Source organism: Euprymna scolopes, chromosome 19, assembly GCF_053919585.1.
Source record: "Euprymna scolopes isolate OS-2025 chromosome 19, ASM5391958v1, whole genome shotgun sequence".
NCBI classification, from domain to species: Eukaryota; Metazoa; Mollusca; class Cephalopoda; order Sepiida; family Sepiolidae; genus Euprymna; species Euprymna scolopes.
In genome coordinates this window covers 14335820-14350870 of record NC_136500.1, presented here as the reverse complement: position 1 = coordinate 14350870, position 15051 = coordinate 14335820, and the positions used below count along the sequence as shown (strand labels likewise).

At 31.6% G+C, this 15051-nt stretch overlaps 3 protein-coding genes and 2 pseudogenes across 3 annotated transcripts; 2 read left to right on the top strand and 3 right to left on the bottom strand.

Moving 5' to 3' along the window:
• Positions 1–2419: 2419 nt before the first annotated feature.
• LOC145303431 (histone H3) lies at positions 2420–2872 on the bottom strand. Its single transcript, XM_080144764.1, has one exon. The coding sequence runs from the start codon at positions 2843–2845 to the stop codon at positions 2435–2437; it is 411 nt and encodes a 136-aa protein (XP_080000890.1). The 5' UTR covers positions 2846–2872; the 3' UTR covers positions 2420–2434.
• A 206-nt stretch (positions 2873–3078) lies between these two features.
• LOC145303432 (histone H4) lies at positions 3079–4781 on the top strand. Its single transcript, XM_080144765.1, has one exon. It carries the CDS (start codon positions 3128–3130, stop codon positions 3437–3439), a length of 312 nt encoding a protein of 103 aa, XP_080000891.1. The 5' UTR covers positions 3079–3127; the 3' UTR covers positions 3440–4781.
• A 2792-nt stretch (positions 4782–7573) lies between these two features.
• LOC145240123 (histone H2B, gonadal pseudogene) lies at positions 7574–7993 on the bottom strand (annotated as a pseudogene).
• Positions 7994–12188: 4195 nt separating this feature from the next.
• On the bottom strand, positions 12189–12789 carry LOC145240122 (histone H2B, gonadal pseudogene; annotated as a pseudogene).
• Positions 12790–12952: 163 nt separating this feature from the next.
• On the top strand, positions 12953–13641 carry LOC145240121 (histone H2A-like). Its single transcript, XM_080103734.1, has one exon. The coding sequence runs from the start codon at positions 13068–13070 to the stop codon at positions 13443–13445; it is 378 nt and encodes a 125-aa protein (XP_079959860.1). The 5' UTR covers positions 12953–13067; the 3' UTR covers positions 13446–13641.
• Positions 13642–15051: the final 1410 nt, after the last annotated feature.

Here is a 15051-nt window from a genome sequence, read left to right as displayed (position 1 = left end):
ATCCGATCAATACGAAATTTTCAGCGATTATTAGGAGAAGAATGAACTTTATAACAGTGTACTTATTTTTCATAAACGATATTTATATATATATTTTTTTTTGCTTACAAAACCCCCCCTTGTTTTGAAGTGGGAACAAATATGCTTAAAATAATCATCTGAAACTGAACAAAACATATTGTGTTGTTGTAAGGGACAGAATTATAGATAAAAAAAAAAAAAAAAAAAAAAAATTGTTTGCATACCTTATTTTGACGTCTGAATATCAGAACTTCGATTGTGTTTAATTATCCCGCTTTTGAGTTTTGAAGTGTGAAATTCGGTGAATATGTTAAGTAAAATAATTAATTTAAGTTAAGCAAAACAAAAAAAAATTTTTTTTTATATTTATACGAAAAAAGCCATTTTAAAATTTTTGATAAATAAATTAACAATTTTTTTTTAGCGAGCCGAATAATGCATGACCATTATTAAACAGAGCATGCTTTGAATAATCGATACAAAAAAAAAAAATTCGATAAATATTGTGCCCTTTGTGTTAAAAATAGCATCATTTTTTTCGATCTCGTTTGAAAACGTTTGCCGCCTTTCGACTACGGTGGACCAAACGCGCTGAAATAATTTTTTTTATTCTGCTTTAAATTGCCCCCTCCCCCCCCATTTTGGGGAGCCTGGCCCCCACACACATACACATTAAAAACCAAACTCATACAAATGGTCACCCATCTGGTACTGGCCAGCCTCAGCTTAATAATACATTGAAATTTTCGTCACTGAAAAATAAGTTTTTTTGGTTTTAGTTTTCGTCTCATCGAAAGAAAACGTAAACAGAGTCGATCTGAACTCTTCGGCGACGCGAAATATCTGGTTACATATATGAATAAGTGGAATTATTTGAAATTCAGGTACTTATATTATAATATTTTTGCATATTCTCTTAGAAAATCATCCTAAATCTTAGTTAGACAATAAATGAATAAATAAATTATTTCAAAAACCCTTTTTTTTTTAATATTTAAGTACGTTTTTTGTGCAAGACAAAAAATAACAATTGTTAACTTTTTGGGAAAATTTAACATTTAAAATTGAATTAAAAATAGTAGAAAAAGTTTTACATTATTCTGTTTTCTATATAATAAAATTCAGGGTTTTATCTTTCTGGAAAAAAAAAAGTTACTCAGAAATAATGGATTTTAATAAATGTTATTTAGTTTTAAAAAACAACAACAACTTGATTTTGCGGCCATTTTTGGCGGTGCCTAGTATTTATAATAATTACTTTAAATTGCAGTTTATTACTAATCTATTCAATCTACTGCTCGGTGAAACCTCATAGGAAATATTTGGTGTCAAAAATCATGCAAAGTTTATTCAGACGGAATCGCCAAATTGGCTGACAGTTTTTACCTGTCACCAAGTAATGGCTCGAATAGGTTAATATGTATAAACGCAACTTTTGGAATATCAGTTTGTTCTTGCTAGATGATTAACTTCAGGCATGTCCTTAGGCAGACAACAAATTAATAGATTTGTCAACTTTGAAAGAATGTAAGTTTACTAAAACTAAAATGCATTTCTATTCCATGAAAAATAAAATACTTTTAGCTATTGAATAAATTTAATAAGTCAGGGTTTTTATTACTGTGAACAGATTCGAAAAAGTTGTCATAAAACAAATATATAACAAATAAATGTTATCAAAGGAAGGCAAGATAAGCTACTTGTCTACCTAACTGGATGTTTTTATTTAATGTAACCTGTTTATTCAGCTCGAAAAACATACATTGTTTACCGATGTATGGGAAAATTAAACTTGGCACACGACTTTCTCTTTGACAAGGTAAGTTTGGAAAAAGGAGTTAAAACTATATAACCGGACAAAATACTGTTAGAAACACTCGATCAATATGTTACCGTGACATATATTCCATGGGTTTTTAACATTATTTTATCTTAAGCGCCATTTTCAATTTTCCAAATACATCGGTAAACATCATGTTTTTCGAGCTGATTAAACATGTTACATTCAATAAAGACACTAAAAACATATCCAATTAGGTAGAAAAGTAATCTATCTTGCCTTTGATAACACTTATTTGTTATACATTTGGTATTGACAACTTTTTTTGTAATTTGTGTACAGTAATACAAACACAGAAATAAACTCGTTTACGAAGATTATTAGGAAATGCGGAAATTAGAGCCGAGCATCATGAATGAATATAAATTGCCTAAGAACAATTGATGTCGAAAAATGTTGTGGCACCTATAAATACACCTAAAGGGGAAAATCACATTGAAAAAAGTCAATAACAGAATATAGAAAACTTATAAAACATAAAAATCGCATTAAATTACAAGAGTAAAAAAAAACTTTCATAATAAATTTGTGGCCCTGAAAAGGGCCGTTTGAATATGAAGAGAGATAATAAATTTAAGCTCTCTCGCCTCGGATACGACGAGCCAATTGGATGTCTTTCGGCATGATGGTGACACGTTTGGCGTGGATGGCACACAAGTTGGTGTCTTCGAAAAGACCAACCAAGTAAGCTTCACTGGCCTCCTGAAGAGCCATCACAGAAGAACTCTGGAAACGGAGATCGGTCTTGAAGTCTTGGGCGATTTCACGAACCAAACGTTGGAAGGGAAGTTTCCTGATGAGAAGCTCAGTGGATTTTTGATAACGTCTGATCTCACGGAGAGCTACAGTACCGGGCCTGTAACGATGGGGTTTCTTCACTCCACCAGTGGCTGGAGCACTTTTACGCGCCGCTTTGGTAGCCAACTGTTTACGAGGAGCTTTTCCTCCGGTGGATTTACGAGCGGTCTGCTTAGTACGAGCCATTATGAAACAACTACTACTTCAAATGATGAAATAATTTCACCAGCACGACCGTTACACCTTTTTATATGGGTTGTTATCAGCTCCTGCTGATGCTACTTTCCTTTGTTATATGCGCGCAAAATGTTCAAATATTTCCCTTTATTCTCATTGGTAATAAAGAATCACGTGGGGTGCTTTCAACTAGGTCCGCCGGATTTTGTGCGGAGACCTATATATAGTGAATTTGATTTGTTGTCCGCCGTACATTAGTATTTTCATACTACTACTTCAATTGACAACAAGATGTCTGGTCGCGGAAAGGGAGGAAAAGGTTTAGGAAAAGGAGGCGCTAAGCGTCATCGTAAAGTACTTCGTGATAACATCCAGGGTATCACGAAACCCGCTATCCGTCGTCTTGCCCGTCGAGGTGGTGTGAAACGTATCTCTGGTCTGATCTACGAAGAAACTCGCGGTGTCCTGAAAGTTTTCCTTGAAAATGTCATCCGTGATGCCGTCACTTACACCGAACACGCCAAGAGGAAGACTGTCACCGCCATGGATGTCGTCTATGCTCTGAAGAGACAAGGAAGAACCCTTTACGGATTCGGAGGTTAAACCATTATTTGACCCAAGGCAAAACGAACCAAACCAAACGGCCCTTTTCAGGGCCACCAACTTTTTCCGAAAAGTATTTTTCCAAATCTAACTTTTATGCGTTTATCTTTTCATAACGTCTAATTTGATGTTTTTTTTTAAAACCCTTTTTTCATTATTCTGTATAATTCGCTTATTTTTTTTTCATTGCAGACATGAATAATTAGCTATTCTGTTTAAAAACCTCAGACTTAAAAATAATTTTACAATTATAACAAAAGTATTAGTCCTCATGTACTAACTTTCATTATTTATAATTCTGTCTTGAGCAAATATGGTATCCAGGTTTTGAAATTATTTATATCACTCAAAAAGAAAAAAAATCCTATAATTTTATATAACATTGTTTTTAGGCAAGAATTTTAGTTAAATTATCTGGGGAAATATTCAAAATAAAATAAAGTGGGGAAATTTTATCAGTTCTCGAACATAATGACTGGAATTTAAAAAAAAAAAAAGTGATGATAATAAAATTGCATATATTTCTTTATATCTAATCGATTCATGTTTTTGATCATCGTTGGTGTCTTTCAATCAGGTGGTAATTCAATTAATAAATTCATTTTTAACTAAAAGCATATTTAGGTGGTTATATTGATGGGGTTTAGCTCACGTGACAAGTGAATTCTACAGATTTCATTTTAATAAACACTTACAAAACCAAACGTTCTCTATTATAACTGCCCAACTCATAATAATTCCGAGTAGCAATATTATTTTAATAAACATTTCAGTTTATTTGATAAATAAATGTGTGGAAAAAAAATTAAACAGTAGTGATAGAAATCCATCCATTAGATGCAGCCATCTTGTTTTCGCTCCAACTTATCAACAAGGGGTAATCTCCAAAAATACTGTTAGGGCTTACAACATGGCCGCCAGAAGAGTCACGTGATCCGGTTGATCCAAAACATGAATCGTGCAAATGGCGGAATTTTTGACACCCCCAACAAAAAACTGCGAATAAAACTCGTAATTTCTGTTTTTAAAGTGGGTTGTCAATTTTCTTTATGAAATATACTTCCAAAATAAACTATTACAGTCGTTTAAAACATAATAGAAGTATTATTTTTTAAAAACAATGTTTACAAAATGTCTACGCACGTTATACAGCTACTTTAAAATAAGTTAAAACATCAAAATCCTATTCAGGTAAGGAGAAAATTAATCTTGCCTTTGGTTACATTTTGTTTCTTACCATTTTTTCGTTTCTGTTAAATAAATGCACTTTTTGTAAATCAATAGATGTCCTCAAAATTTAACAAAATACTGGTAGAGAAACAGCACTCAGTAAATGTCAATGTGGCAATATGGATCTGAGATTTGTGCACATTTTGAAATTTTTAACTTCTGGAAAATACTTTTACAAATAAAATCTGTACTTTATTGAGAAAGATGCGAAATATGTCAGTTGAAAAACTAATTTACGGACATTTTTATTGCTAAAATTCGACTAGAAACTTTTCCGTCATTTTTTTTTTATTTGTTTTAATGGAAACTAACATTTTCAACAGATAAGTTTTCCTATTTCGAACTGTAATATTTTGCAGATCGTTAAAAAATATTTGACGGCTTATTATACAAGACCCAAGAGTTATGTCCCTTTGTTTAATATAGTAATAGTGAAGTCATTGTTTTGTAATAAAACAGGTTTATTAACGGGAGATAACTAACAACTCAATTAGGTAAATTTTCTTTCAATAATTATTTTTTAACCGATTATTTTTCGTAATTTTGGAAAGTTTAATTACGTTCTAAAATATCGTTTCTTTCTAAATAAATATGTAGTAAACTTCAAATTTTAAAAACAAGCTATTAAAAACTCATGTCGAAATATTTGCAAGCAAAGTCAAAAAAGAATTACTACATATCCTTACAGTTTGCTACAAAAATGGCAGGAAATTGTGCCTTGAAATGATTTTCCTGATTCTCGAAAACGGAATTAATATATATATTCTCTCTCACATCGAAATCGAAAGATTCTAATAAACAAATACGCAGCAAATTTCATAGAAAATAATCCCGAACAAAATTAATAAGGTAAATATAAAAACAAAAACAAAATAGGTAAAATGAATAAATTCTATTGAAATAAAAATAAAATGATTTTTCTGTGACCCCTGTGTATGACACAGCACATGTACGTCTGTGTGCATATATTAGTAATACAATATTACATAGGATGATGCAGAAGTATAGGCAACATGACGTCCGCAGCAAACTATCAAAAACATTTTTTTTTTTTAAGTCAAGTATTGTAACCCCTTTTGGCTTTGTTTTACAATCCAGATACAAAAAAGTTGCCAGAAAACAAATATATAACAAATAAATGTTAGAAAATGTAAGATAAGTTCGTTTTCTCTATAACTGGATAAGATTTCAATATTGTTTTTAATGTAAAATGTTTATTCTGTTCGAAAAGCAAGCATTGAACGCTACCGATGAACATGAAAAAATGGCCGCGATGTCTTTGAAGACTCGACAAAAACTTCAAAATAAGAAATAAAAGAATGGGGATTTGTTTTACAATACACGTGGTACGAAAAAATTTCAAATAACAAATAAATGTTATTAAAGACAAGTTACTCTTCTACCTATCTGATAAAGTTTTTGTGCCTTTACTCACTTTAAAACGTTTATGCGGTTCGAAAAACTATCTAGATTCAGGTGAACACAAGAAAAACTTGCAGCGAATGTTTGAAATTTCGACGATGAGTTAAAGATTAATCTATTTATTTGGACAAAAACTAAGTTTTTTCTGTCGATTTTACAATGGGTGTAATCTTTTAAATGCTGTTTCGATTCTATATGATATGCAAGAACTGAACTCCGAAATTAAGATTTGAACTTCGGATAGACAATAGAGAAAATTCAAAGATATTCGCACATTAGAAGAAACGATTAATTTAGAATGAGTAGAATTTATCTTTTAAAAACTTTTAAAGTTGGTTACTTGCTTGGTTGGCATTGATTACGTATTAGCTCTATTTTTTCTTTAATTATTTAAAAGCTTACTTTTTAAAAATTTCAGACGTTAAATGAATGCCCGTTAAAATCCAAAACAAAAATATTTCAGTTAATATTTAAGTGCATATTATAATGCGATTGTTTTTTTTTTGTTCTTTGTTTTTTTTTTTAATGTGATTGTACGGATAACGAATAAGAAAGCTGGAAAAAATTTATAAATTCAAATAAAAATACAGGAAATGCGGGTTTGTATTACTGTACACATAGATTCGAAAAAGTTGTAAAAAAACAAATAAATGTTATCAAAGGCAAGCTTAGTTGGGTTTGTATTACTGTACACACAGATTCGAAAAAGTTGTCAAAAAAAAACAAATATATAACAAATAAATCTTATCAAATGCAAGATAAGTTACTTTTCTACCAAACTGGATATTTTTCGTGTTTTTATTCAATGTAACATGTTTATTCAGCTCGAAAACCATACAGTGTTTACCGATGTATTGAAACATTCAAGGTGGCGTCTAAACTAGACAAAATACTATTAAAAACCCACCGAATATGTCAACTTATTTCACGGTAACATATATTGAGCGAATTTCTAGCAGTATTTTGTCTAATTTATTGTTTATAACACCTTGTCCCGAACTTACCGTGTTAAACAGAGAGTTGGACGCCATTTTTAATTTTCCAATACATCGGTAAACACTGTATGCATTTCGAGCTGAATAAACATGTTACATTGAATAAAAACACGAAAATTATATCCAGTTTGGTAGAAAAGTAACTTATCTTGCCTTTGATAACATTTATTTGTTATATATTTGTATTTTTGACAACTTTTTCGAATCTATGTGTACAGTAATAGAAACCCGGAAATGCTAACATTTGTATTAAGATTGACTTAAATTTACAAGTTCACAAATAAAAATCTGCTTACAAATAAAAAAAATACAAATATAATTTAAGACTTTCTTTCCCTAATCGTGAACAAATATAAATAATATTTACGCCATAGAAAGAGATGGGAATATTTATGAAATCTAAACTGTGAATAATCGCATTAAAATATAGAAAGTGAAGAAACATTCGTGAAAAAAATGTGTGGCCCTGAAAAGGGCCGTTTTGGGAATTTGTTTTCTTTGGAAAGAAACGCTTTTTACTTGGCGCTGGTGTACTTGGTGACAGCTTTGGTTCCCTCAGAGACAGCATGTTTAGCCAACTCACCAGGGAGAAGGAGACGGACAGCAGTCTGGACCTCACGGCTGCTAAGTGTTCTTTTCTTGCTGTAATGGGACAGACGGCTGGCTTCATTAGCGATTCTCTCAAAAAGATCGTTAACAAAACTGTTCATAATAGACATGGCTTTGCTAGAAATTCCAGTGTCAGGATGAACTTGTTTCATTACTTTGTAAATGTAGATGGAATAACTTTCCTTCCTCTTCTTTTTCCTTTTCTTGCCATCACGGGTAGGTTTAGCCTTACCGGCTTTCTTAGCGCCTTTCTTGCTAACTTCAGTAGGGGGAGCCATTTCGACGAATAAAGGCAACGTCTTCCCTTCCCTATTTATAAGAAACAGACCGGCTCCCAGCAACAATCAAGATATTCTCTCTCAAATATTGGTCAGAAACTAGCAACTACAAAACTACACAATTTGTGAAAGCACTTAAAACATTATTTATATCACTCAAAAAGAAAAAAAAATCCTATAATTTTAAATAATATTGTTTTTAGGCAAGTCAAAATAAAGTGGGGAAATTTTATCAGTTCTCAAAGATAATGACTGGAATTTAAAAAAAAAAGTGATGATAATAAAATTGCATATATTTCTTTATATCTAATCGATTCATGTTTTTTGATCGTCGTTGGTGTCTTTTAATCAGGTGGTAATTCAATTAAGTACATTCATTTTTAACTAAAAGCATATTTAGGTGGTTATATTGATGGGGTTTGGCTCACGTGACATTTCATTTTAATAAACACTTACAAAACCAAACGTTCTCTATTATAACTGCCCAACTCATAATAATTCCGAGTAGCAATATTATTTTAATAAACATTTCAGTTTATTTAATAAATAAATGTTTGGAAAAAAAATATTAAACAGTAGTGATAGAAATCCATCCATTAGATGCAGCCATCTTGTTTTCGCTCCAACTTATCAACAAGGCAATACTTATGTTTTAAATACAGATACTTTAAAATAAGTTAAAACATCAAAATCCTATTCAGGTAAGGAGAAAATTAATCTTGCCTTTGGTTACATTTTGTTTTTTGTTTCTTACTATTTTTTCGTTTCTGTTAAATAAATGCCCTTTTTTTAAATCAATAGATGTCCTCAAAATTTAACAAAATACTGGTAGAGAAGCAAAGCACTCAGTAAATGTCAATGTGACAATATGGATCTGAGATTTGTGCACATTTTGAAATTGTTCACTTCTGGAAAATACTTTTACAAATAAAATCGGTACTTTATTGAGAAAGATGCGAAATATGTCAGTTGAAAAACTAATTTACGGACATTTTTATTGCTAAAATTCGACTAGAAACTTTTCCGTCATTTTTTTTTTTTTTTTTTTTTTTAATGTAAACTAACATTTTCAACAGATAAGTTTTCCTATTTCGAACTGTAATATTTTGCATATATCTCAATATAAATAAGCACCCGACAATTTTTAAAGATCGTTAAAAAATATTTGACGGCTTATTATACAAGACCCAAGAGTTATGTCCCTTTGTTTAATATAGTAATAGTGAAGTCATTGTTTTGTAATAAAACAGGTTTATTAACGGGAGATAACTAACAACTCAATTAGGTAAATTTTCTTTCAATAATTATTTTTTAACCGATTATTTTTCGTAATTTTGGAAAGTTTAATTACGTTCTAAAATATCGTTTCTTTCTAAATAAATATGTAGTAAACTTCAAATTTTAAAAACAAGCTATTAAAAACTCATGTCGAAATATTTGCAAGCAAAGTCAAAAAAGAATTACTACATATCCTTACAGTTTGCTACAAAAATGGCAGGAAATTGTGCCTTGAAATGATTTTCCTGATTCTCGAAAACGGAATTAATATATATATTCTCTCTCACATCGAAATCGAAAGATTCTAATAAACAAATACGCAGCAAATTTCATAGAAAATAATCCCGAACAAAATTAATAAGGTAAATATAAAAACAAAAACAAAATAGGTAAAATGAATAAATTCTATTGAAATAAAAATAAAATGATTTTTCTGTGACCCCTGTGTGTATGACACAGCACATGTACGTCTGTGTGCATATATTAGTAATACAATATTACATAGGATAATGCAGAAGTATAGGCAACATGACGTCCGCAGCAAACTATCAAAAACATTTTTTTTTTAAGTCAAGTATTGTAACCCCTTTTGGCTTTGTTTTACAATCCAGATACAAAAAACGTTCCCAGAAAACAAATATATAACAAATAAATGTTAGAAAATGTAAGATAAGTTCGTTTTCTCTATAACTGGATAAGATTTCAATATTGTTTTTAATGTAAAATGTTTATTCTGTTCGAAAAGCAAGCATTGAACGCTACCGATGAACATGAAAAAATGGCCGCTATGTCTTTGAAGACTCGACAAAAACTTCAAAATAAGAAATAAAAGAATGGGGATTTGTTTTACAATACACGTGGTACGAAAAAATTTCAAATAACAAATAAATGTTATTAAAGACAAGTTACTCTTCTACCTATCTGATAAAGTTTTTGTGGCTTTACTCACTTTAAAACGTTTATGCGGTTCGAAAAACTGTCTAGATTCAGGTGAACACAAGAAAAACTTGCGGCGAATGTTTGAAATTTCGACGATGAGTTAAAGATTAATCTATTTATTTGGACAAAAACTAAGTTTTTTCTGTCGATTTAACAAGGGGTGTAATCTTTTAAATGCTGTTTCGATTCTATATGATATGCAAGAACTGAACTCCGAAATTAAGATTTGAACTTCGGATAGACAATAGAGAAAATTCAAAGATATTCGCACATTAGAAGAAACGATTAATTTAGAATGAGTAGAATTTATCTTTTAAAAACTTTTAAAGTTGGTTACTTGCTTGGTTGGCATTGATTACGTATTAGCTCTATTTTTTCTTTAATTATTTAAAAGCTTACTTTTTAAAAATTTCAGACGTTAAATGAATGCCCGTTAAAATCCAAAACAAAAACATTTCAGTTAATATTTAAGTGCATATTATAATGCGGTTGTTTTTTTTTTAATGTGATTGTACGGATAACGAATAAGAAAGCTGGAAAAAATTTATAAATTCAAATAAAAACAATACAGGAAATGCGGGTTTGTATTACTGTACACATAGATTCGAAAAAGTTGTCAAAAAACAAATAAATGTTATCAAAGGCAAGCTTAGTTGGGTTTGTATTACTGTACACATAGATTCGAAAAAGTTGTCAAAAAAACAAATATATAACAAATAAATGTTATCAAAGGCAAGATAAGTTACTTTTCTACCAAACTGGATATTTTTCGTGTTTTTATTCAATGTAACATGTTTATTCAGCTCGAAAACCATACAGTGTTTATCGATGTATTGGAACATTCAAGATGGCGTCTAAACTAGACAAAATACTATTAAAAACCCACCGAATATGTCAACTTATTTCACGGTAACATATATTGAGCGAATTTCTAACAGTATTTTGTCTAATTTATTATTTATAACACTTTTTCCCGAACTTACCGTGTTAAAGAGAGAGTTGGACGCCATTTTGAATTTTCCAATACATCGGTAAACACTGTATGCTTTACGAGCTGAATAAACATGTTACATTGAATAAAAACACGAAAAAAGGGTTTGTATTACTGTACACATAGACTCGAAAAAGTTGTCAAAAAACAAATATAGAACAAATAAATGTTATCAAAGGCAAGATAAGTTACTTTTCTACCTAACTGGATATATTTTTTGTGTTTTTATTCAGTGTAACATGTTTATTCAGCTCGAAAAACATGCAATGTTTACCGATGTATTGGAAAATTCAAAATGGCAGCCGACTGTCTCTCGGAGAGGGTACGTTTGGGAAAAGGTATTATAAATAATAAACTAGACAAAATACTGTTAGAAATTCGCTCAATATATGTTACCGTGACATAAGTTGACATATATTCGATGGTTTTTTAATAGTATTTTGTCTAGTTTATTATTTATAATACCTTTTCCCAAACGTACCCTCTCCGAGAGACAGTCGGCTGCCATTTTGAATTTTCCAATACATCGGTAAACATTGCATGTTTTTCGAGCTGAATAAACATGTTACACTGAATAAAAACACGTGAATTATATCCAGTTAGGTAGAAAAGTAACTTATCTTGCCTTTGATTACATTTATTTGTTCTATATTTGTTTTTTGACAACTTTTTCGAATCTATGTGTACAGTAATACAAACCCCGAAAAAATGATATCCACTTTGGTAGAAAAGTAACTTATCTTGCCTTTGATAACATTTATTTGTTATATATTTGTATTTTTGACAACGTTTTCGAATCTATGTGTACAGTAATAGAAACCCGGAAATGCTAACATTTGTATTAAGATTGACTTAAATTTACAAGTTCACAAATAAAAAAAATACAAATATAATTTAAGACCTTCTTTCCCTAATCGTGAACAAATATAAGTAATATTTACTCCATAGAAAGAGATGGGAATATTTATGAAATCTAAACTGTAAATAATCGCATTAAAATATAGAAAGTGAAGAAACATTCGTGAAAAAATGTGTGGCCCTGAAAAGGGCCGTTTTGGGAATTTGTTTTCTTTGGAAGGAAACGCTTTTTACTTGGCGCTGGTGTACTTGGTGACAGCTTTGGTTCCCTCAGAGACAGCATGTTTAGCCAACTCACCAGGGAGAAGGAGACGGACAGCGGTCTGGACCTCACGGCTGCTGAGTGTTCTTTTCTTGCTGTAATGGGACAGACGGCTGGCTTCATTAGCGATTCTCTCAAAAAGATCGTTCACAAAACTGTTCATAATAGACATGGCTTTGCTAGAAATTCCAGTGTCAGGATGAACTTGTTTCATTACTTTGTAAATGTAGATGGAATAACTTTCCTTCCTCTTCTTTCTCTTTTTCTTGCCATCACGGGCAGGTTTAGCCTTACCGGCTTTCTTAGCGCCTTTCTTGCTAACTTCAGTAGGGGGAGCCATTTCGACCAATTTAGAAATGATAAAGGCAACTTCTTCCCTTCCCTATTTATACGAAACAGACCGGCTCCCAGCAACAATCAAGATATTCTCTCTCAAATCTCTCGTATTTGATTGGTCAGAAACTAGCAACTACAAAACTACACAATTTGTGAAAGCACTTAAAACAGACAAAAGAAAGCCGTTGTGTAGGCGGTAAAATAAATCAAAATTTTCTCTCATTTGATTGGTCAGAAACTAGCAACAAAAACTATACAACTTGTGAAAGCACTTAAAACAGACAAAAAAAGAAAGCGGTTGTGTGAAAGCGGCGGTAAAATAATCAGCAGTCAGTTTGCCGGAGCCGATCTGTCCGTATTTAAGGCAAGTTTCGTGCGTTTTGTAAAGTAAATCGTTTGAGTTTTTGAAACAGCAAACACAAACCTAAAAATGTCTGGTCGTGGTAAAGGAGGTAAAGCCAAGGGAAAGAGCAAGACTCGTTCATCCCGTGCCGGACTTCAATTCCCCGTTGGTCGTATCCATCGTCTCCTCCGCAAGGGTAACTATTCTGAGAGAATTGGTGCCGGTGCACCCGTCTATTTGGCTGCCGTCATGGAATATTTGGCCGCTGAGGTTCTCGAGTTGGCTGGAAATGCTGCGAGAGACAACAAGAAATCGAGAATCATCCCCCGTCACTTGCAATTGGCCATCCGTAATGACGAAGAATTAAACAAATTCTTGGCCGGAGTGACCATTGCCCAAGGTGGTGTCCTTCCCAACATCCAAGCTGTACTTCTTCCCAAGAAGACCCAGAAAGCTGCCAAGTAAATTCTCTTATTTCATTGACACAACACAAACGGCCCTTTTCAGGGCCACTCCAATTTTCTCGAAATGTTTTTCGTCAATCTTTACTTAATGCGATTTTTTCTTTCTGACTTTTTTGATTATTTATAAAATATGTTTTTTCGTTCATTATTTAACGCTCTTTCAGTAGATTTAATATAAAATTTAGCCTCATCATTTGAATTTCGTTTGAAGTAAATTAAAATGTCTTGACATGCGGTTTAAGTCAGTCGCCATCTTGTTTTGATTTCGTTTATTCTGTCTAAAGAGATTTTTGGGTTTGTATTACTGTACACATAGATTCGAAAAGGTTGTCAAAAAACAAATATATAACAAATAAATGTTATCAAAAGCAAGATAACTTTCTTTTCTACCTAACTGGATATATTTTTTGTGTTTTTATTCAATTTAACATGTTTATTCAGCTCGAAAAATATGCAGTGTTTACAAGGCACCGCCAAAACTGGGGGACGGGGAAGGTCAGTACTTTTTGACAGACCGTCTTTTTTTAAATCTACCAAAAATCAGGTAATTGTCCGATCAATACGAAATTTTCAGCGATTATTAAGAGAAGAATGAACTTTATAACAGTGTACTTATTTTTCATAAACGATATTTATATATATATATATTTTTTTTTGCTTACAACCCCCCTTGTTTTGAAGTGGGAACAAATATGCTTAAAATAATCACCTGAAACTGAACAAAATATATTGTGTTGTTGTAAGGGACAGAGTTATAGATTTAAAAAAAAATTGTTTGCATACCTTATTTTGACGTCTGAATATCAGAACTTCGATTGTGTTTAATGATGCTGCTTTTGAGTTTTGAAGTGTGAAATTCGGTGAATATGTTAAGTAAAATACTTAATTTAAGTTAAGCAAAACAAAAAAAAAATTTTTTAATATTTATACGAAAAAAGCCATTTTAAAATCTTTGATAAATAAATTAACAATTTTTTTTAGCGAGCCGCAATGCATGACCATTATTAAACAGGACATGCTTTGAAGAATCGATACAAAAAAAAAAAAAAAGATTCGATAAATGTTGTGCCCTTTGTGTTAAAAATAGCATCATTTTTTTCGATCCCGTTTGAAAACGTTTGCCGCCTTTCGACTACGGTGGACCAAACGCGCTGAAATAATTTTTTTTTATTCTGCTTTAAATTGCCCCCAACCCCATTTTGGGGAGTCTGGCCCCCACACACATACACATTAAAAACCAAACTCACACAAATGGTCACCCATCTGGTACTGGCCAGCCTCAGCTAAATAATACATTGAAATTTTCGTCACTGAAAAATAAGTTTTTTTGGCCTGTTTGGTCTTCCATAGTTTACTTCTGATCAAACGTAAACAGTGTCGACTGTCGATCTAGACTCTAGATAAACACGCTGGAAAATTATCCACTTCTTGCCTTTGATAACATTTATTTGTTATATATTTGGTTTTTAAACGAATCTATGTGTACAGTAATTGTGGCTTAATTTATTTTAAAGCGATTACAAATTTCGAAAAAAAAGTGTTCAATGTTACGGGAGAACTATAAAAGAAATGGCCGAAACGAGAGTGTCATATCTTTTGAAGTCTGT